Source organism: Scardinius erythrophthalmus (assembly GCF_964197995.2).
Source record: "Scardinius erythrophthalmus genome assembly, chromosome: 22".
In the NCBI taxonomy this organism is placed as follows: domain Eukaryota; kingdom Metazoa; phylum Chordata; class Actinopteri; order Cypriniformes; family Leuciscidae; genus Scardinius; species Scardinius erythrophthalmus.
In genome coordinates this window covers 19,307,042-19,328,782 of record NC_138242.1, presented here as the reverse complement: position 1 = coordinate 19,328,782, position 21,741 = coordinate 19,307,042, and the positions used below count along the sequence as shown (strand labels likewise).

The following is a 21,741-nucleotide window of genomic DNA, read 5'->3' as shown; positions in this document are numbered from 1 at the left end:
GAGGACCCTTCAGGTGGCCATGGTGGAGAAGACCCTTCGGGTGGCCATGGCGGAGAAGACTGATAGCCCCCCCCCCAAAATTCCTTTGGGGAAATATCAGGCTTTAACACTGGACTGGAAGAGGCAGGGGGCGAAAGCGGCTCTGGGCTGGACAGGACCAGTGATGAAGGCGGCTCTGGACTGGACAGGACCAGCGGCGAAGAGGACTCTGAGCTGGACAGGACCAGCGGCGAAGAGGGCTGTGAGCTGGGCGGAACCAGCGGCGAAGAGGGCTGTGAGCTGGGCGGAACCAGCGGCGAAGAGGGCTGTGAGCTGGGCGGAACCAGCGGCGAAGAGGGCTGTGAGCTGGGCGGAACCAGCGGCGAAGAGGGCTGTGAGCTGGGCGGAACCAGCGGCGATGAGGGCTGTGAGCTGGGCAGCGATGAGGGCTGTGAGCTGGGCAGCGATGAGGGCTGTGAGCTGGGCAGCGATGAGGGCTGTGAGCTGGGCAGCGATGAGGGCTGTGAGCTGGGCAGCGATGAGGGCTGTGAGCTGGGCAGCGATGAGGGCTGTGAGCTGGGCAGCGATGAGGGCTGTGAGCTGGGCAGCGATGAGGGCTGTGAGCTGGGCAGCGATGAGGGCTGTGAGCTGGGCAGCGATGAGGGCTGTGAGCTGGGCAGCGATGAGGGCTGTGAGCTGGGCAGCGATGAGGGCTGTGAGCTGGGCAGCGATGAGGGCTGTGAGCTGGGCAGCGATGAGGGCTGTGAGCTGGGCAGCGATGAGGGCTGTGAGCTGGGCAGCGATGAGGGCTGTGAGCTGGGCAGCGATGAGGGCTGTGAGCTGGGCAGCGATGAGGGCTGTGAGCTGGGCAGCGATGAGGGCTGTGAGCTGGGCAGCGATGAGGGCTGTGAGCTGGGCAGCGATGAGGGCTGTGAGCTGGGCAGCGATGAGGGCTGTGAGCTGGGCAGCGATGAGGGCTGTGAGCTGGGCAGCGATGAGGGCTGTGAGCTGGGCAGCGATGAGGGCTGTGAGCTGGGCAGCGATGAGGGCTGTGAGCTGGGCAGCGATGAGGGCTGTGAGCTGGGCAGCGATGAGGGCTGTGAGCTGGGCAGCGATGAGGGCTGTGAGCTGGGCAGCGATGAGGGCTGTGAGCTGGGCAGCGATGAGGGCTGTGAGCTGGGCAGCGATGAGGGCTGTGAGCTGGGCAGCGATGAGGGCTGTGAGCTGGGCAGCGATGAGGGCTGTGAGCTGGGCAGCGATGAGGGCTGTGAGCTGGGCAGCGATGAGGGCTGTGAGCTGGGCAGCGATGAGGGCTGTGAGCTGGGCAGCGATGAGGGCTGTGAGCTGGGCAGCGATGAGGGCTGTGAGCTGGGCAGCGATGAGGGCTGTGAGCTGGGCAGCGATGAGGGCTGTGAGCTGGGCAGCGATGAGGGCTGTGAGCTGGGCAGCGATGAGGGCTGTGAGCTGGGCAGCGATGAGGGCTGTGAGCTGGGCAGCGATGAGGGCTGTGAGCTGGGCAGCGATGAGGGCTGTGAGCTGGGCAGCGATGAGGGCTGTGAGCTGGGCAGCGATGAGGGCTGTGAGCTGGGCAGCGATGAGGGCTGTGAGCTGGGCAGCGATGAGGGCTGTGAGCTGGGCAGCGATGAGGGCTGTGAGCTGGGCAGCGATGAGGGCTGTGAGCTGGGCAGCGATGAGGGCTGTGAGCTGGGCAGCGATGAGGGCTGTGAGCTGGGCAGCGATGAGGGCTGTGAGCTGGGCAGCGATGAGGGCTGTGAGCTGGGCAGCGATGAGGGCTGTGAGCTGGGCAGCGATGAGGGCTGTGAGCTGGGCAGCGATGAGGGCTGTGAGCTGGGCAGCGATGAGGGCTGTGAGCTGGGCAGCGATGAGGGCTGTGAGCTGGGCAGCGATGAGGGCTGTGAGCTGGGCAGCGATGAGGGCTGTGAGCTGGGCAGCGATGAGGGCTGTGAGCTGGGCAGCGATGAGGGCTGTGAGCTGGGCAGCGATGAGGGCTGTGAGCTGGGCAGCGATGAGGGCTGTGAGCTGGGCAGCGATGAGGGCTGTGAGCTGGGCAGCGATGAGGGCTGTGAGCTGGGCAGCGATGAGGGCTGTGAGCTGGGCAGCGATGAGGGCTGTGAGCTGGGCAGCGATGAGGGCTGTGAGCTGGGCAGCGATGAGGGCTGTGAGCTGGGCAGCGATGAGGGCTGTGAGCTGGGCAGCGATGAGGGCTGTGAGCTGGGCAGCGATGAGGGCTGTGAGCTGGGCAGCGATGAGGGCTGTGAGCTGGGCAGCGATGAGGGCTGTGAGCTGGGCAGCGATGAGGGCTGTGAGCTGGGCAGCGATGAGGGCTGTGAGCTGGGCAGCGATGAGGGCTGTGAGCTGGGCAGCGATGAGGGCTGTGAGCTGGGCAGCGGTGAGGGCTGTGAGCTGGGCAGCGGTGAGGGCTGTGAGCTGGGCAGCGGTGAGGGCTGTGAGCTGGGCAGCGGTGAGGGCTGTGAGCTGGGCAGCGGTGAGGGCTGTGAGCTGGGCAGCGGTGAGGGCTGTGAGCTGGGCAGCGGTGAGGGCTGTGAGCTGGGCAGCGGTGAGGGCTGTGAGCTGGGCAGCGGTGAGGGCTCTGTGCTGGGCAGCGGTGAGGGCTCTGTGCTGGGCAGCGGTGAGGGCTCTGTGCTGGGCAGCGGTGAGGGCTCTGTGCTGGGCAGCGGTGAGGGCTCTGTGCTGGGCAGCGGTGAGGGCTCTGTGCTGGGCAGCGGTGAGGGCTCTGTGCTGGGCAGCGGTGAGGGCTCTGTGCTGGGCAGCGGTGAGGGCTCTGTGCTGGGCAGCGGTGAGGGCTCTGTGCTGGGCAGCGGTGAGGGCTCTGTGCTGGGCAGCGGTGAGGGCTCTGTGCTGGGCAGCGGTGAGGGCTCTGTGCTGGGCAGCGGTGAGGGCTCTGTGCTGGGCAGCGGTGAGGGCTCTGTGCTGGGCAGCGGTGAGGGCTCTGTGCTGGGCAGCGGTGAGGGCTCTGTGCTGGGCAGCGGTGAGGGCTCTGTGCTGGGCAGCGGTGAGGGCTCTGTGCTGGGCAGCGGTGAGGGCTCTGTGCTGGGCAGCGGTGAGGGCTCTGTGCTGGGCAGCGGTGAGGGCTCTGTGCTGGGCAGCGGTGAGGGCTCTGTGCTGGGCAGCGGTGAGGGCTCTGTGCTGGGCAGCGGTGAGGGCTCTGTGCTGGGCAGCGGTGAGGGCTCTGTGCTGGGCAGCGGTGAGGGCTCTGTGCTGGGCAGCGGTGAGGGCTCTGTGCTGGGCAGCGGTGAGGGCTCTGTGCTGGGCAGCGGTGAGGGCTCTGTGCTGGGCAGCGGTGAGGGCTCTGTGCTGGGCAGCGGTGAGGGCTCTGTGCTGGGCAGCGGTGAGGGCTCTGTGCTGGGCAGCGGTGAGGGCTCTGTGCTGGGCAGCGGTGAGGGCTCTGTGCTGGGCAGCGGTGAGGGCTCTGTGCTGGGCAGCGGTGAGGGCTCTGTGCTGGGCAGCGGTGAGGGCTCTGTGCTGGGCAGCGGTGAGGGCTCTGTGCTGGGCAGCGGTGAGGGCTCTGTGCTGGGCAGCGGTGAGGGCTCTGTGCTGGGCAGCGGTGAGGGCTCTGTGCTGGGCAGCGGTGAGGGCTCTGTGCTGGGCAGCGGTGAGGGCTCTGTGCTGGGCAGCGGTGAGGGCTCTGTGCTGGGCAGCGGTGAGGGCTCTGTGCTGGGCAGCGGTGAGGGCTCTGTGCTGGGCAGCGGTGAGGGCTCTGTGCTGGGCAGCGGTGAGGGCTCTGTGCTGGGCAGCGGTGAGGGCTCTGTGCTGGGCAGCGGTGAGGGCTCTGTGCTGGGCAGCGGTGAGGGCTCTGTGCTGGGCAGCGGTGAGGGCTCTGTGCTGGGCAGCGGTGAGGGCTCTGTGCTGGGCAGCGGTGAGGGCTCTGTGCTGGGCAGCGGTGAGGGCTCTGTGCTGGGCAGCGGTGAGGGCTCTGTGCTGGGCAGCGGTGAGGGCTCTGTGCTGGGCAGCGGTGAGGGCTCTGTGCTGGGCAGCGGTGAGGGCTCTGTGCTGGGCAGCGGTGAGGGCTCTGTGCTGGGCAGCGGTGAGGGCTCTGTGCTGGGCAGCGGTGAGGGCTCTGTGCTGGGCAGCGGTGAGGGCTCTGTGCTGGGCAGCGGTGAGGGCTCTGTGCTGGGCAGGACCAGCTGTGAGGAGGGCATTGAGCTGGACTGGACCAGCTGTGAGGAGGGCGTTGAGCTGGACAGGACCAGCTGTGAAGAGGGCGTTGAGCTGAATGGGACCAACAGTGAAGGCTCTGTGCAGGGCAGGACCAGCAGTGAAGGCTTGGTGCTGGGCAGGACCAGCGGTGTAGACTTTGGGCTGGGCAGGACCAGCGGCGAAGAGGGCTCAGTGCTGGACTGGACCAGCGGCGAAGAAGGCCCTGCGCTGGACGGGACCAGCGGCGAAGAGGGCCCTGCGCTGGACGGGACCAGCGGCGAAGAGGGCTCTGTGCTGGACGGGACCAGCGGCGAAGAGGGCTCTGTGCTGGACGGGACCAGCGGCGAAGAGGGCTCTGTGCTGGACGGGACCAGCGGCGAAGAGGGCTCTGAGCTGGACGGGACCAGCGATGAGGGCTTTGAGCTGGACGGGACCAGCGATGAGGGCTTTGAGCTGGACGGGACCAGCGATGAGGGCTTTGAGCTGGACGGGACCAGCGATGAGGGCTTTGAGCTGGACGGGACCAGCGATGAGGGCTTTGAGCTGGACGGGACCAGCGATGAAGAGGGATTTGAGCTGGACGGGACCAGCGATGAAGAGGGATTTGAGCTGGACGGAACCAGCGATGAGGGCTTTGTGCTGGACGGGACCAGCGATGAGGGCTTTGTGCTGGACGGGACCAGCGATGAGGGCCCTGTGCTGGACGGGACCAGCGATGAGGGCTTTGTGCTGGACGGGACCAGCGATGAGGGCTTTGTGCTGGACGGGACCAGCGATGAGGGCTTTGAGCTGGACGGAACCAGCGATGAGGGCTTTGAGCTGGACGGGACCAGCGATGAAGAGGGATTTGAGCTGGACGGAACCAGCGATGAAGAGGGATTTGAAAACTCTGGCTCTGGCTCGGGGAGAATGACGCTCACAGGCTCTGGCGGGCAGGCGACTGGCCCTGGCGGGCAGGCGACTGGCCCTGGCGGGCAGGCGACTGGCCCTGGCGGGCAGGCGACTGGCCCTGGCTCTGGCGGGCAGGCGACTGGCCCTGGCTCTGGCGGGCAGGCGACTGGCCCTGGCTCTGGCGGGCAGGCGACTGGCCCTGGCTCTGGCGGGCAGGCGACTGGCTCTGGCTCTGGCGGGCAGGCGACTGGCTCTGGCTCTGGCGGGCAGGCGACTGGCTCTGGCTCTGGCGGGCAGGCGACTGGCTCTGGCTCTGGCGGGCAGGCGACTGGCTCTGGCTCTGGCGGGCAGGCGACTGGCTCTGGCTCTGGCGGGCAGGCGACTGGCTCTGGCTCTGGCGGGCAGGCGACTGGCTCTGGCTCTGGCGGGCAGGCGACTGGCTCTGGCTCTGGCGGGCAGGCGACTGGCTCTGGCTCTGGCGGGCAGGCGACTGGCTCTGGCTCTGGCGGGCAGGCGACTGGCTCTGGCTCTGGCGGGCAGGCGACTGGCTCTGGCTCTGGCGGGCAGGCGACTGGCTCTGGCTCTGGCGGGCAGGCGCTCATAGACTCAGGGGCGGCGGGCACGACGCCTACTGCCTTGGTCTCGGCAGCTCTGGCGTGAAGTGCGGGCTCGGCTGGACCGGCGCGAAGCGCGGGCCCGCTAGTGCTGGTGACTGAATTCCAGGTGATGATGGCTGGAGATGGTGGTTGAGTGGCGATGTCCTCAACCTCACCTACGGTGAACCTTGAGCCACTCAACCACAACACATGATCTAGATACTGGGCAAATGAGCCTGGGATTGCCTCCGCTGGAGCTTGCTGGTACAGATGGTTATCCAGTCCGCCCCAAAATACTGTTTTTAGGACATCATCTGTCCAGCTTACCCCAACAGAAAGCTCCAGAAAGCCGGCGACATATTCCTCGATTGAGCACCCATCTTGAAAACAATGAATCAGATGATCAGCTGGGGTTAGGGTGAAGTGAGCAACTTCCATGCTTCGTGTGGTCTGGTCTTCTGTCAGGGTTTTACAGATGATGCAGACAAGATGGTAAGGTTAATAGTTTATTTTCAGGGAGTGTGGAGATGCAGACAGATGGTGAGTAACAGAAACACAGAATAACAGTGGATGCTTAGCTGGTTGGTAATGTCCTTGTCATTCTTTCTCTTTGCAGATGATGTCAGGCTGAAGGCAGAACAGGATGGCAGGCAGGACGGATTGGAGAGGATGAAATGACAGGTAGGAATCCAGGTAAGTGTTCGGAAGTCTGTGGGTCATGTTAAGGTGAACATCGACGAGACCAGACAAGGAGTGAAGGGAGAGTGCTGAATATAAAGGGTGGTTAATGAGGGAGTGCAGGTGATGATGATTGGTGATTGGGTGAGTGAGTGCAGGTGTGCGCCATGGAGGATTCTGGGGAATGAAGTGCACACACAGATGAAGGCTGAAGAACGTGACCGTGACAGTACCAAACCGTGACTTAGGGTATTTGTTATGAAAAACAGTAACCTAAAGACATAAAATGTACAAAAACTGCTATAGCTTAATAACAAAAAATACTGCTATTATATTACGTTACTCCTTCAATGTCTACATTAATAATATAAGAAAAATCTATAAGAAAATATCCCACATTTCTGCCACAATTCCATGGTCTCAGTTAGTGTTACTACAGTAAATAATGGTAAGTGTTGGCAACTTATCAATTGAAAAGCCTTCTGTCGTTTTGGCTCAGGGTTTCTCCTGTTTCTGCATTAGTATTGTTGAGAAAGTGTGCGCTGTTTCATCGGGCTTTAAACTAGTTTAAATCACGAGGGATTTGATTTGTGGTTTGTTTGGGAGAACTCTGCACCGAACTCAAATGCTTCTCTATGGATCTCACAGCAGTGTTTACTGGTCGCATGATTGAGATGGTCAGCGTTCTCAGCGAGTAAATGCTTTCGCTCTAAGCTCACGGTGCGGTGTGTTAAATGTTCCGTGTGGCGCATGGTTCAAATGAGCACCTCTGTTTTGTTCCGCTTTTCGTGTTTTTGCCATTTAATGTTTCTCATACTCAACAGAAATGCCAGCGCTTATAAGTTATGGTCACCAGTGCGACAGTCTGCAACAAGCATGTGCAGCATTATTTGCATAGTGCTTTAACATTATATTGAAAACTTAGCGAATTTGTATTATAATTTTATAGAGGAAAAATATATTGCGATGATTATCGTTATCGTTTTATCACCCTGCCCTACTATGATGTCATCTAAAAAAAGTTATATATTATTATAATTATTAGAATAATGTAAAATAATTTGATAATTTAATTAATTTAGAATGTATTTGTGTCCCTTTGACAATTCGTTTTTTTGCATTCGGCAAGTGTTAACTTTGGACCGTGGTTACATGTACAGTACGTGGTATCTGGTGCAACTTCACAAAACCAACAAGATGAAAAAACAAACAATGTACTCACTGAACACAATGTATGCTGCATATTTGTCCTGTCTTTGCACTGAAGTTGTGGTTACAGGATAAGCTATCATCTTACAGAGACAGCTTTGCTGGATTTTAATTTGTTTGAAAGGTATCAGTCATTGCAAATCATGGATTTAAACAGCAATGCTTTCCAAATGAGCAAATGTATTTGGAGCTGGAAATGTGAATGTGGCTCACAGGGTAAGCGCCCCCTGTAGGTCACGTTTGTGAATTAATGGCATAGTCATTCCACTTGCTTCATTGGTATTCTTTTTTAATTTTTTTTTATTTCAGTCTAGCCTTTTATTATATTGTAATTTCATTAGCAAAGAGAAAAAATACATCAACATGCTCTGTTTTCTGAAATGGAGTGTAGCCTTGACAAATTCATCACTTTCATTATATTAAGTGCTGCCAAATTGATCTTGATAACAAATTTCAATTAACACCCCCATAAATTGGTTTGAGAAGTATCACACTCAGTTCTCTCATTACAGTGATTTAATCATCGGTCATTTTACCCCCGACCAGAAGAACCATCTTTATTAATGATTTTTTTTTAATCATGATTCTCAAACTTCTCACTTTTTTCATTTATTCATTTATTTATTTGCGGACAAGATAAAAAATAAAATTGAGACTGATTAAACTGCAGCATAGTAGACATTTTTCTGTTTTTATACTGCCATTGAAATAATGATAGTGTAAATAAACCTGACGCCTGGCTCTTCTGAATGTTTGTGTTTATGACAAGTATGAATGAAGCCTGGTATCTTTAGATACGTATTATTCCTCAAGCTGTTTTCTTGCTCGTGAGGAGCCGAGGGGGGTTTGGCTGCACTGATTTTCCTGCTGTTGGATCTGCTCATATTCCTAAGTCATCTCATGCAGGTGATCACTGATGCCGATAAATATGTGCCACCATCCCCAAATGGTTGTTTATGAGAGCATAGGGAGACATAAATACACACTATTCTCACCCTGCTGGAAAATCTAGATTAAACTGGTAGATATGATTTGAAACATTTATTTCTTACTGGTATAAACTGATCATTTGCTGGCTCAAGCTGACCTGTGGGACCTGCAACAAGAACTGCCAAATAGTCATCGCACATCTGTGATGCCATAGTATCACATCTCGCTGTTTTTCAACGTTTTACACATTTTAGATAACAATATCAAAATCTAATACTTACTAATGTTACTAATAATAATCACATTAACTCATTAAATTGACAACCTTACCTATAACAAACTAGCAACCAGCTAATCACCAGTTAGTGACTAGCTTGAACTGGCTAATCACCACTGGTTTACAGCAATTATTGACCAGCATAAACAAGCTAATGACCAAACCAATTACTTAAACCAATATATGGCCATCCTAAATCAGCATACACCAGCTAATGACAAGCTTGAATTAGCTAATGACCATATTAAGCTGACAATAGGTAATAACCAGTTTGAAGCAAACTTAAACCAGCTTACACTAGGTAATGACAAGTTTAAACCAGCCAATAACCATCTTAAACCAGCTCACACTATATAGGTGATGATCAGCTTGAACCAGCTAATGACCACCCTAAGCCTGTTTACGCCATCTAATGACCAGTTTGAGCAGCTAATGACCAGGTTAAACCAGCTAATGACCACCTTAAACCTGCTTACACCAGCTATTGACCAGTGTGAACAGCTAATGACCCGTTTAAACCAGCTAATGGCCATTTTAAACCAGCTTACAGAAGGTAATGACCAGTTTAAACCAGGTAATGACCATCTAAAAACCAATTAATGACCCGCTTTAACCATCTTAAACAAACTAATGACCAGCTTGAACCAGCTAATGACCATCTTAAACCAGCTAATGACGATCTTAAACCAGCTAATGACCATCTTAAACAAGCTAATGACTATCTTTAACCATTTTACACCGACCAGCTTGAACCAAGTAATGACCTTCTCAAACCAGCAAATGAACCAGCTAATGACTAGTTATGTGTCCAAAACAATTTTCCCACAGGGACATATTAATATGTACAAAAACACTTTTTCCACCACTCAGTTTCTCTTCAGACACGGAAATGCACTGACTGTTGCGTGAAAATAAATAAGATGTGCAGTAAAGGAATAGAGATAGCCCTTCTCAGAAACCATAGAGGGAAAGAATGGGAGTAAGATAAGCAAGTCCTGCAGTGGAGATGAAGCACAGAATGCGAATGAATGCAGTGCTCTGACCTTGTTGATCGGGCGAGAATGGATGAATGCATTCGTGATGGAGGTGAAGGGGATTGGCAATGTAGAGAGAGAGAGAGAGAGCGACAAGAGGAGTGGTTGAGCAACTGGCCAGACACAGTACACATACTCATGCATTAGTGTAGTAATCAGTCCCCAGCAGGGTGCATGGAGAGAATTGAATTAATTCCACATGCAGATACTCTAGACACACACACACACGATCACAGTAGACGTTATATACTACAGGCATCCCCTGGTTGTTATGCACATGACAGATTACACAGAATGCATATTCTCACGCACTTTTTCCATGTAGAACAATTAACAGTTGTTGCGGAATTTTGTAATTTCCACTGCTAATGGAAGCCGATAAATGCAAATTGATTTTACATGCCTCAGGAATGCATACAATGCATGAACGATCCATTTAAATAATGGAAAAAAATATCTTACTCGCTGACTGACTTGAAAAAAAAAAAAAAACACTTACTGTAGACCCGAAACATAGCCTGTATATATTATTTTTGTATGTTGTTTTCTGAACCGCCCACCATAAATCATTTCATTATGTCAATTAACGTAATTATCACATTGTTTTAGTTAGAATTCTGTCTTTTCTGTAATTTTTTTATTTATTTATTTATATGATTATTTATGATTATGCATAATTTATATGGTGTAAGCTTAAACACAAGGATTTTAAAAATAAATATAAAAAATAATATATGCGTTGTGTGTGTATACAGTATATATATATATGGGGGGGGGTATTTTTATTGCTGCCATACCAAACCTTTTTAGTCCAAAGTTAATGCATTCACAAGCCTACCGCAAAATCAACACCATCATTTGCATTTTAATTAAGCTCAGATCAAACCAAATCAATCTCTCAATAAAGCTAGAGAATAAACACGCCACTTCAATCTTACTGGTGGAAGGGAACACGATCACGTCTGTATTTTCGTTTTTTCAGTTTGCTGTAGAGATCTTTCCATAATTACCTGCTCATAATTTTACATGACTTCAGAATGATATAAAGACAGTCTGCAAAGCAATCAAGTGCCATCAGGAACTGTGAGCTTGTGCAATATACAAAGGTTATGCAGTTTCAGTGCAGGAGATGAAACCAAGAGAGCGAGCGAGAGACATAACTTCTGGTATGCATCATTCCGAGCCATGACAGGGATCAAAAATCCTCCTCCACTGCGCAATAAGCAGAAAGGCTTTGTCAGCAGGTAATAGCCAGCTGCAATTTTCTGCCTCCTCACTGTAGTTTATCACCTGATCCCAGCCGCAGTTTATCTGTGAACTTCACCATGCTTTCGCCCAAGCAATCTATAGAACAGTCACTCAACCGATCATTTAGCCAAAAATGGGCATGACATCCAGTCACCTCAGTGGTGCTAATCTCCTTTCCTTCTCCTGTCTTTCTTCCTCCTGTCAACAGGGGCTGATGTGATTAATTTTGACGGGCAGGGGGTGATCTCTTACCGCTTCAAAATGAAGAAGATGAAGATTTTGAAGGATGTGATAGCCCTGAAGTTTAAAGCATCAGAGAGCGAAGGGGTGATTCTGCACGGAGAGGGCCAACAGGGGGACTACATCACACTGGAGTTGAGTAGAGGCCGGCTCCTGCTGCAGATAAACCTCGGTAAAACTGATATTTGTGTGTTCCTTGGTGGGAACTATGTCATTATTGTGCTACTCTAAGTATATCATTATGTCTTCAGCTTATTTATTGACTGTGGTCTTCTATTATGTCATTGATTGTTTGATCCTCATTGATTATTTAAATTATAATCTTATATAATCTTTACTCACCTTCATGTATTTGCCAAACTGTATGACTAACACAACCATTCAAAAGTTTGGGGTCAGTAAGCTTCTTTTTTTTTTTTCAAAAGATCAAAAGTGAAGACATTTATTATGTTACAAAATATTTATATTTCAAATAAATGCTGTTCTATTTATCAAGCAGGACAACTGTTTTCAACATTGATAATTATAATAAATATTTCTTGAGCACCCAATCATCATATTAGAATGATTTCTGAAGGATCATGTGACGCTGAAAACTGGAGTAATGACAGGAATAAATTGCATTTTCAAACATTAAAGTAAAAAGCAGTTTCAATTATTTTCTCAATATTACTGTATTTTTGATCAAATAAATGCATCCTTGGTGAGCATATAGACATAAACAAACAAATATTACCCTAAACTTTTGAATGGTATAGCGTACTTTCTTCTGTAGAACACAAAATAAAAAGTTCTTTGAAGAATGTTTTTGTCCATATAGTGAAAGTCAATTGGGTCTAAAGCAACACTCGTTTCCCGGTGACTTTCATTTAATTTTCAACTGAATAAAGAAAGTCATACAGTTTGGAACAACATTAGGGTGAGTAAATGATGACAGAATTTTCATTTTTACGTGAACTATATGTTTAATATCCTATGGACCTGCATTGCAGGAAAACCTAGCCGGAGGGAAAAGAAATATTGATAGACTGTAAAACACAAAACCCATTATCTTGTATATCATAAGGACATAAACATCTCAAATGCACTGTGAAGACAGGTTCCTCCCATCAATAAGTATTCTTCAGTGAAGGTGAAGATATTGTATGTTTGATATTAATGACCGTCTCCCATGTCTAATAAACTGTAGGAAGTAATCAGTACGGCTCCATCCTGGGCCATACATCTGTGACCAGCGGCAGTCTGCTGGACGATCATCATTGGCATTCTGTAGTAATTGAGCGCTACAGGAGAAATGTCAATTTCACCCTTGATCAGCATACTCAGCACTTCCGCACCAACGGGGAGTTTGATCACCTTGACCTGGACTATGAGGTACGACTGAGAAAGTGAATGATTTATTGCTCTGAACTTCGTTTAACAAGCAGGTGCATTATGGGATGCCTTAGCTCAAAATGCTACTCCCCATAACTGGTAAGTCTTAAAAGTGTATAATTGTCCTTGGAAAAGATTAATCTCCCAAAGATAAAACCGCATGAATGCTGTGACAAAGAATTCCCTGCTGATAAAAAGCATGAATTTCCATGGCCGTCCAAGCTGGTTTATGCTATTTAGTGCTGGTTTGGTGTTATTCTGTTATTTAAACCAACATAACCATGTTTTTCACCAACAAAACTTGGTCATGCTGGTTGACTAAGTCAGTTGGAGCTGGTAAAAGTATAGTGCACCTAAATTGAAGATGTTTTTTCAAACCTGTTTGACTTCCTTCATTTTTGAAGATCATCTTCTATGGCAGTGTTTGCCTTGACAGGCTGTCAGGTGTGTCATGGAAAATTATTACATGCCAAAAAATAAAATAAAATAAATTAATTAAATGCTGCAAAAAAAAAAACACGTTGCTGTCAGGTGGAAACCTTGTATCTATTATTTAAAAAAAATCAATGCTATTGGTCATCCTTTATCTCTGTATGTGGGTTTTACAAATATTTAACCAATGAAAAGCATATAAAAGAGATTGTGACTAAACCTCGTAACTTCATTGGCTCCTTATACTGTATACTGTATACTCCTTATACTTATACCTCGTAACTCCACCTGCCTCTATGGTGAATGAAATGCCACACAGTTTGGAGATCTCTGCTTGTTTGCAATATAAAGGTAAATAAAGAACTAATTCCACTGACGGACAAAAATTCTGTCATTCGCTGGTCAAAAGCCTTGTAACTCTCCATCTGAGCTTGATTTTCATGAAATGTTAATCTTATAATGACACATGCACGTATCGGATCATGTATAAAGCATCAAAACAGTTGGAAAGTTGGGAAACACTGCTCCATGGTGTTTTACATCTAATAAAAATGAATGGGTACTGGGGCTGTCAAGCTCCAAAATGACACAAAGGCACCATAAAGTATCATAAAAGCTGTCCATATGACTTGTGAACTATATAGATCCTCTGAAGTCATATGGTACAGTAGCTTTGTGTGGGAACAGGCTGAAATGTAAGTCATTATTTAGTAAAAATCTTGCCAGACGTGATTTGTCTGACATCAAATTTGATTTGAGACCTACTAGAAGATCCACAGTGAAAAATTTAATTTTGGTCTGTTCCTTGAACAAAGTGCCAGTTTGTTAATACTGTATGGCTTCAGAAGACATGGAATAGAATACAAAAACCACTTTTATGGTACTTTGCAACACAGTCTCACTCCTAACTCATCACATATTGATGCTTGGTCAGAACCCCTCCGCATCACTTTTTAACACACAGGGTACCCCTTTAGCATAATTTTTCGATGTGCAGGGTACTCCATTTATTTCACTGAGAAACCTTTGGTGTTACACACAGACGCGATGGGCATGGAAATTATATTGTCATGATGAAATTATATATTGGGGTTTATTTTGCAATTATGACATATATGTTGGGGTGTGATATTCAATGTAATCAGCTAGAATCATCACTATTTTATTTACAGTGTTTAGACATGTTTGAGCATGTAACCCAACCCCTATCCATAAAACTACCCATTTGTGTATTATATAATATAAAACACAGGATATATCAGGCAGATACGACTACAACCACAATTTATTTAAAAGTACAATATTCCAAGTGTTCGACCAAACGATTGATTTGTGTGAGGAACAGACCCAAAAGCGATCACCGTCTCCATCCATCGTCAAGCTCAGATCCTCTGCTCACATTAAGAAGAAGCATTACATCAGCTTTGATTGTGAAATCACATTGGGTGTAGTTTGGGTGTATCTTTAGAATGAGATATCACTGACCTGGTTCATTTGCAGCGATTAAAACCTTAAGTTCCACTCTGTTCTCCATATAAAGTAATTGTATGGCTTCAGAAGACTTGGAACACAACACGAGTGGTTTGTAATGCTTTTATACTGTTTTGGGGTCAATTTTTGCAATACATATCTTTGACTGTACTTGTATTTGCCTGTTACGTGTTCGTTGAGAAGTGGGTAGGTTTGAGTAAGGGTGGGTGGGGTTAGGTGGGGTCCAAAATATATATATGTATATATATAATCAAATGTGTCTTAATTTGACGCAGAAGGCAAACGACTGAAAGCAATGGAGTACACTGTTCTGTAATTATTTGTATCATTCTGTATTATTCCGGTCACACTGCATGCGTCACCCAATCCAGAGATCTCAAGCTCAAAGCCGTGATGTCAAACCAAGACACTTTGTCCCAGGGAGGTTCTCACTGTGTTTGCAGTGGGATTTTTATCCCTTGTTATTCTTTTTTGCACAGAGCATCTGAATCCACTTCTCCACACAGGATTAATCCACACTAATAATATGTAGCAGGGTATTACTGTTATCAAACAGAAATGATGCGTATTAACAAGCACTGTAGAGGAATGTATAAGAAATTGATTTTCAGCTACGTAAAGAATATGGTGTGAGAGCAAATCCTTATCTATTCAATTGAGCTCAGACGCTCCTGTTGCCATTGGATGCTACAGGGCTAGTTACAGCTCAGTTGGTCTGAGACAAATTGACCCCAATTAAAGTGAAAGTGTCTGATTAATTGAGCCAAGAATGGATCCAAACCAGTGTGTCGTTTTCTGCTGGAGCGCAGACTACATTTACAAACAATTGCATTTATCGACTATTGTGTTGACGCACTAGTGCTCTGTTTGAAACTGTATGTTTAATAGTATTTACTATGCATCTTTCAATAGCTAGATATTATCTGATTTTACAAAATATGTCTAATTTTACTCCATTGTCACAAGCTGATTTTTTTTTGGCTGTGGCTAAACCAGCAGGATGTGTTTATATGACTGCACTCTTCTCATATGCAGTTTTGACATAGGGGATATTGGGGTAGAGGAGCCACTTTTACTTAGGTTTTCCCCAAGGAAGTAGAAATGAAAGAGAGGTAATAATTAAATGCTTATAATGCTAATAATTATTCATTATTAAAGTAAATATTAATAAATAAATATCTTTATCTGGATAATTTACAGATTTGCACTGCCATTTCACCAACATGCATGCCATTTATTTATAGACCTGCAATAATTTGCTATGACAAAAAAAAATTATAAAAATTTTTAAATTTAACAAATTAGGAGGTGACTTGGCTTACCCACTGGCACATCTTACCCCACACTCTGTATATATTGTTGTGTTGAACTTGGTGGGTTGAAATGCTTTGATTCAGTTTTTCTGGCTTATGTCTCTAAGATGTCTGATTTCTCCATGCAGCTGACTTTTGGAGGGATGCCTTATTCTGGGAAGCCAGTCTCAGGAGGTAGAAGAAACTTCAAAGGCTGCATGGAGAGCATCAACTACAATGGAGAGAACATCACTGACCTGGCCAGAAGAAAGAAACTTGACACCTCCAGTTTTGTGAGTCGATTCCCATTTCAATCAACACCACGGACCATATCTGATTTTGATTTTGATTGCATAACTTTCTCGTTTATGACAGTTCATATGTGCATATTTAATGTTTGGCTTGTTTTTGCCTGGAGGTTTTTGTGGAGGTGTATGACCATGAAGAGATGTGCAAGGTTGACACTTCAGAATGTGTAGTGGTTCAGATGTGATATTGATGGAGCTTGCATTAAAAACCTCATATCTACTGTATGCTGTATGGTTCCGTTTAATTTGTTACAACATGCTGATGGGAATGTTAATCATCTATGCGGATTTGATGACTGTTGTCAGTACTGATAATAATCTAATTTCCACTGCCTGTGATATTACAAAGAATGCTATAATTGCACATCATATCCGATAAGCATATCATTGTTCTGTAATTCATTAATGGAACCACAAACATAAAGAGACACAATATCATGTTATAGAACATCAGTCAAGCATTATGGTAAATCACAATATATTTGGTTTAGATTAACATATTTTTGTTCTAGAGATTTTGATTTTGACAAATAAAACAATCATGCTTGTACTGTATTTTAGAAGGCAAAAATTAACCTAAAATGAAAATTGTCATAATTTACTCGTCCCCATGTCGTTCCAAACTTGTATGACTTTCTTTCTCTGCACAAAAAGTCAATGAATGTCAATGGGGTCCAAAACAACATTGGACCCTATTGACTTTCATTGTATGGACAAAAACCACTGAGACATTTTCCAAAATATCTTCTTTTGTGTTCCACATAAGTAATTAAATCATACAGGCTTGGAACCAGATGAGGATGAGTAAATGATGACAACATTTTCATTTTTGGTTGAACTATACCTTTAATTGCATGTAAATAGCAAAGTTCTCCTTGCAAATTTGACATGTGTCCACCATAGACAGGCTCTGAATTATTATTCATGTCTGAAGGATTATATTCAAGGTTGATGAAACACATCGCATGGGCGGAGGTTCTCTTATAAAGCTCTGAGAAAGGCTGAGTGCACTTTTCTATTTCATTGTGATGAGACTGATTAAGTTCTCTATATTTGAAATAAGGCTGAAGTGCATTCGGTGCCTCCAAATTACCATTTAGAAGGACGTAGAGCTGGAGAGTTATGAATAAAAGCCCTCGTCGTTGTTTCCATGCACCCCTTTTCCAGCTTAAGGTTCCGAAATCAAAGGCGTGGTTGAGAACATGCTGTAGCAGCACTTTGAGAGATCTTTCTTTAAGCCCATGTTCCACATGAAAGGTCCTCAACCATTTCAGACTCAGATTTATTTTCTAGTCACTTTATTTTGCAGCCTTGTAAGTATATTAAAGATGTTGCATTTGAGAAATACATTATACAGTGTGTTGTGTTGAATTTGCTGTTGAACAGAGACATATATTTTTGCATGAAAAACAGCTGATTTAAAGGGGACCTATTATGCCCCTTTTCACAAGATGTAAAATAATTCTCTGATGTCCCCAGAGTGTGTATGTAAAGTTTTAGCTCAAAATACCCAACAGAATTTTATTTACAGCACGTTTAAATCATCATTTTTTGAGTCTGTGAAAAACGCACTGTTTTAGTGCTTCTCCTTTAAATGCTAATGAGCTGCTGGTTCACGTCACAGGGGGCGGAGCCTAAGCAGCCACGATCAGAGCCAGAACAAGGAAGTAGTGATGGGAAGTCTGGTTCTTTTCCGCCAACCGGTTCTTTCGGACCGTTCGTTTCAATGAACCGGTTAAAAAAAACGGTTCACCAGTTCTTTTACACGTAATGACGTCAATTCTATCATCCCGGCGGATAAAAATACATTCAAATAAAGGCATTTGTAATCATAACTTAAGTTAAATAATAGTACTCATCGTCATAATCATCTTGGATAGGTTTCTTACATTTACGTTTTGAAAATGAACCCTGTAGTAGGCCTAAGGCGATGCGCAAACGCGGATGTTTTACATGTCTTGAAGTGAATAAACTGGTCTTCATCATTTTTATTTTATTTGTTATTAAATAAACTTACATTTCGCCGAATTCGGCCCCTCATTCAAGTCCTTGGTTCACCCGTGCTCATGTATCAGCACAGCACATAGACAGTATAAACACAGCATCAGTTGGCCAAAAGAAAGTTCGGTTCAGAGACGGTGCGATCATGCATGCGCAAGTCTCTCCAGCTCGTCGGTTCTGTATCGAACGCGTCCGAAAGAAACAGTTCTCGGTTCTGTACTGGTGATCCGAGAACTGCTGCAACAACCAGTTCTTGACTCGAGAACCGTAGCATATGCCTGTGTGTGAGCTGAGAACTACTGAAACCTTACTAGGCTAGCCTTCAGTCGACAAAACTAAAAACTCGATGCATGTCTTCAGTATGTTTAATACGTTATGTTTTAATTAACACATTATAAACATTTACTTTGCACCCTTTAAAACCTTGGCAAGAGTTTACGTCAAAAATGTATATAAACTTACTTAGAAATTAAATGATCTGTTCCAGAAAATAATGTTTTAGTAGGCTATAATAATAAATGTTTAGTTTTACAATCCATTCATTGTGTTTCCAATCTTTAAAATAATACAGTGAAAAGGCAGTAGCCTATGTGATAAACATGTTTCTAACATATTTTATTTTGTTACACTTATTGATGTTCAATGAAATATACTTAAGAAACATGTATTTCGTCCCTCTGAAAGAATTGCACGCATGCTCAGCTCATCAGCTCATCGGTTCTCCGTATCGAACATGTCCGAAAGAAACAGTTCTCTGTTCTGTACTGGTGGTCCGAGAACTGCTGTACCTGTACGTTCGGTAGTGCGCGCATGCTCAGTATCAACTGCTCGTGCTCATCACTTCTCTCAGCACAACATGTCTCAGTTCAGTGAACTGTTGGATTTACTGAAGTAACATATATGCCTACTCCGGGATATTGGTTTATTTTGAGTCGAAGGGACTGTCAGGACTCAGGCATGTCCGAAAGTGAGTAACTTTAGTAACTTGTTGTGGATCAGTGCTGACGCAAGACGCGAACTGTTTCGAACGATTCAGTCCGATTTAGTGTACTGGTTCGACCAGTTCACTAAAAAGAAACCGGTTCAAAAGAACGATTCGTTCACGAACCGGACATCACTACAAGGAAGATGATAATAATAAAACAGACAGTCACAGTAATGGTGTTCATTTCGACCATAAAAATGCCTACAGAGTCAGAGAATATGCTGTATGGAGTTGGAAAAGGTATAGTTTAGTTTAATTACGATTATAACCTATTTGGCATTGCTTGTATACACTATTAATGCAAGCCTGCTGACTCCGTCTGACGATCTAACGTTAATTGTCTGAATGATGACACAAAGTATACTGATGAGTTTAATAAAGTTTACTGTATGTCACACAAAAGATGAAGCATCAGTTTTTCTTCAGAAAATCACTGTTAGAGCTGAGTAAACAGTATAAGAAGTTACGGTGACCGGGAGAGGACATGTTCGGTTCACTTATTTTTGTCGTGGCCACAACATAAACTCGTGGGAACGTGATTATAAGTCGTGGCCACAAGATCATTTTGTTGAGGTAACGACATCATTATGTCGTGGCCACGCGATGCAAAGTCGTAGCCTCGAGATCATATGTTGAGGGAACGATATATTTTTCTCGTGGCCACGACTTCATATTTTGAGAGAACGACAGCTATTTGTCGTGGCCACGAGTTATGTTGAGGGAGCCAAAGCGACTGGGCTACAGCAGTGATGGAGTCTGGAGATGACAGAAGAAATAACATTTTACTTTTAGGAATGTCATAAAGATATGGTGTGGTCTTTGGTTTTAAGACATGGGCACGTTATAAGTGAAAGACACCTGAAGCGCATTCTTAAATTGGATGGGCTTTTTTGTCGCACAAAAACCCCCATCCAATTTAATAATGCCGAAGACCGCACTATATCTTTATATGACATTCCTAAAAGTAAAATGTTATTTCTTCTGTCATCTCCAGACTCCATCACTGCTGTAGCCCAGTCGCTTTGGCTCCCTCAACATAACTCGTGGCCACGACAAATAGCTGTCGTTCTCTCAAAATATGAAGTCGTGGCCACGAGAAAAATATATCGTTCCCTCAACATATGATCTCGAGGCTACGACTTTGCATCGCGTGGCCACGACATAATGATGTCGTTACCTCAACAAAATGATCTCGTGGCCACGACTTATAATCACGTTCCCACGACTTAATATCACGTTCCCACAAGATATTATGACGTTCCCACTACTTAATATCACATTCCCACGAGTTTATATGTTGTGGCCACGACAAAAATAAGTGAACCGAACATGTCCCCTCCCGGTCACCGTAAGAAGTGCATAAGTAACTTACAGATGTGGCCTTTAAAAACGCGCGTTTTCTCCCGCGGCATTCGGCAATTCGTCTCGTAGAGTCTCGCAGAATTCTGCAAGTGCTTTCGGGGGGGCCTACTTAAAAAATCCCTCAATGTGTTTCGCTTCACAGAATATCCACCAGGTGGCGCATAAAAAACAACTTTACATTAGATTTTTTCTTTTACTTCACATTACGTCATGATTGTGAGAAAACATCCACAATAGAATATAAATTATAAATAGTAATAGACACAAATATTTACAGTAGGCTACTGTATTATACAGACATTTGAAAATATTTGTAAATGCAAAAGGTTCATTAAGACAAGAAGGGGTATTGGACAACGTTTACAAATTTTTATATGCTTTGTCATTGCTGTAGTTTCCAGGAGATGAGTGCATGCAGAATATTTAACATTGCTTTTATTAAAACAGCAAAGTGACGTTCTTGCCAGCGCATAACTTTTTGTACAACTATTAAGATGATTGTGCATGCAATGCGCATTTATATAAGCGCAACAGAGAATTTAGTGTGAGCATAATACACGTGACTCTGCCTGTAAAAACCCAGCAGTATTTTTTATATATATACACAAAATCATCCTAACATAATGCAATTAAATAATGCGACTTACCCAGATTCTTAATTCGTGCAGATATTTCTTGTGTGATTGTTCTTGTGCAGATATTTCTTGTGAGGTAATGTTGCAGCACAACGCGTAGCATTTATATTTTGGGCGCATCTGATTTGCCATTACATTATTAATAAATATGTTAATTGAACTGTCTTAATGCATTAAGCATAAAGATTTTTCCACGTTAGTCTCAGAATGTCCGGGGTTGGTTTGCGGTCTTGCCGACAGTTTGTAAATCTTCTAAATATTCATATTCACAAATTCCATACAAAGGGTGATCAACAGTTATGACTTCTAAAATAAAATAAAAATGACCAGATAAGAGGTATCTGATTGACAGTTTGACAGATGTTGTTTTAAAAAAATAATTACAACATTATGGGGAAGTGGTATTAAATATTCGGTAACACATAGCCTAATACAATTATTTTATATGCATTTTGTTCAGTTTTGCTTTTACAAAATGTTCCCTGTTTTTTATATAATTAATTTAACCTGAGATGTGCGTTATATCGCTTTTTGATCATTATTTGTGTTGTCGAATTTTGACACAGTTTCATTACTTGTTCATAATAATTTGATTCATAA

General features: G+C 45.7%; 1 protein-coding gene across 1 annotated transcript in view; it reads left to right on the top strand.

Moving 5' to 3' along the window:
- Positions 1 to 21,741, top strand: part of cntnap2a (contactin associated protein 2a) — a 470,798-nt gene that overhangs the window by 251,724 nt on the left and 197,333 nt on the right. The window contains exons 5-7 of the mRNA XM_081353019.1: positions 11,230 to 11,433; positions 12,451 to 12,635; positions 16,000 to 16,143. Coding sequence (XP_081209145.1) covers positions 11,230 to 11,433; positions 12,451 to 12,635; positions 16,000 to 16,143 — 533 coding nt within the window. The remainder of the gene's footprint in view (positions 1 to 11,229; positions 11,434 to 12,450; positions 12,636 to 15,999; positions 16,144 to 21,741) is intronic.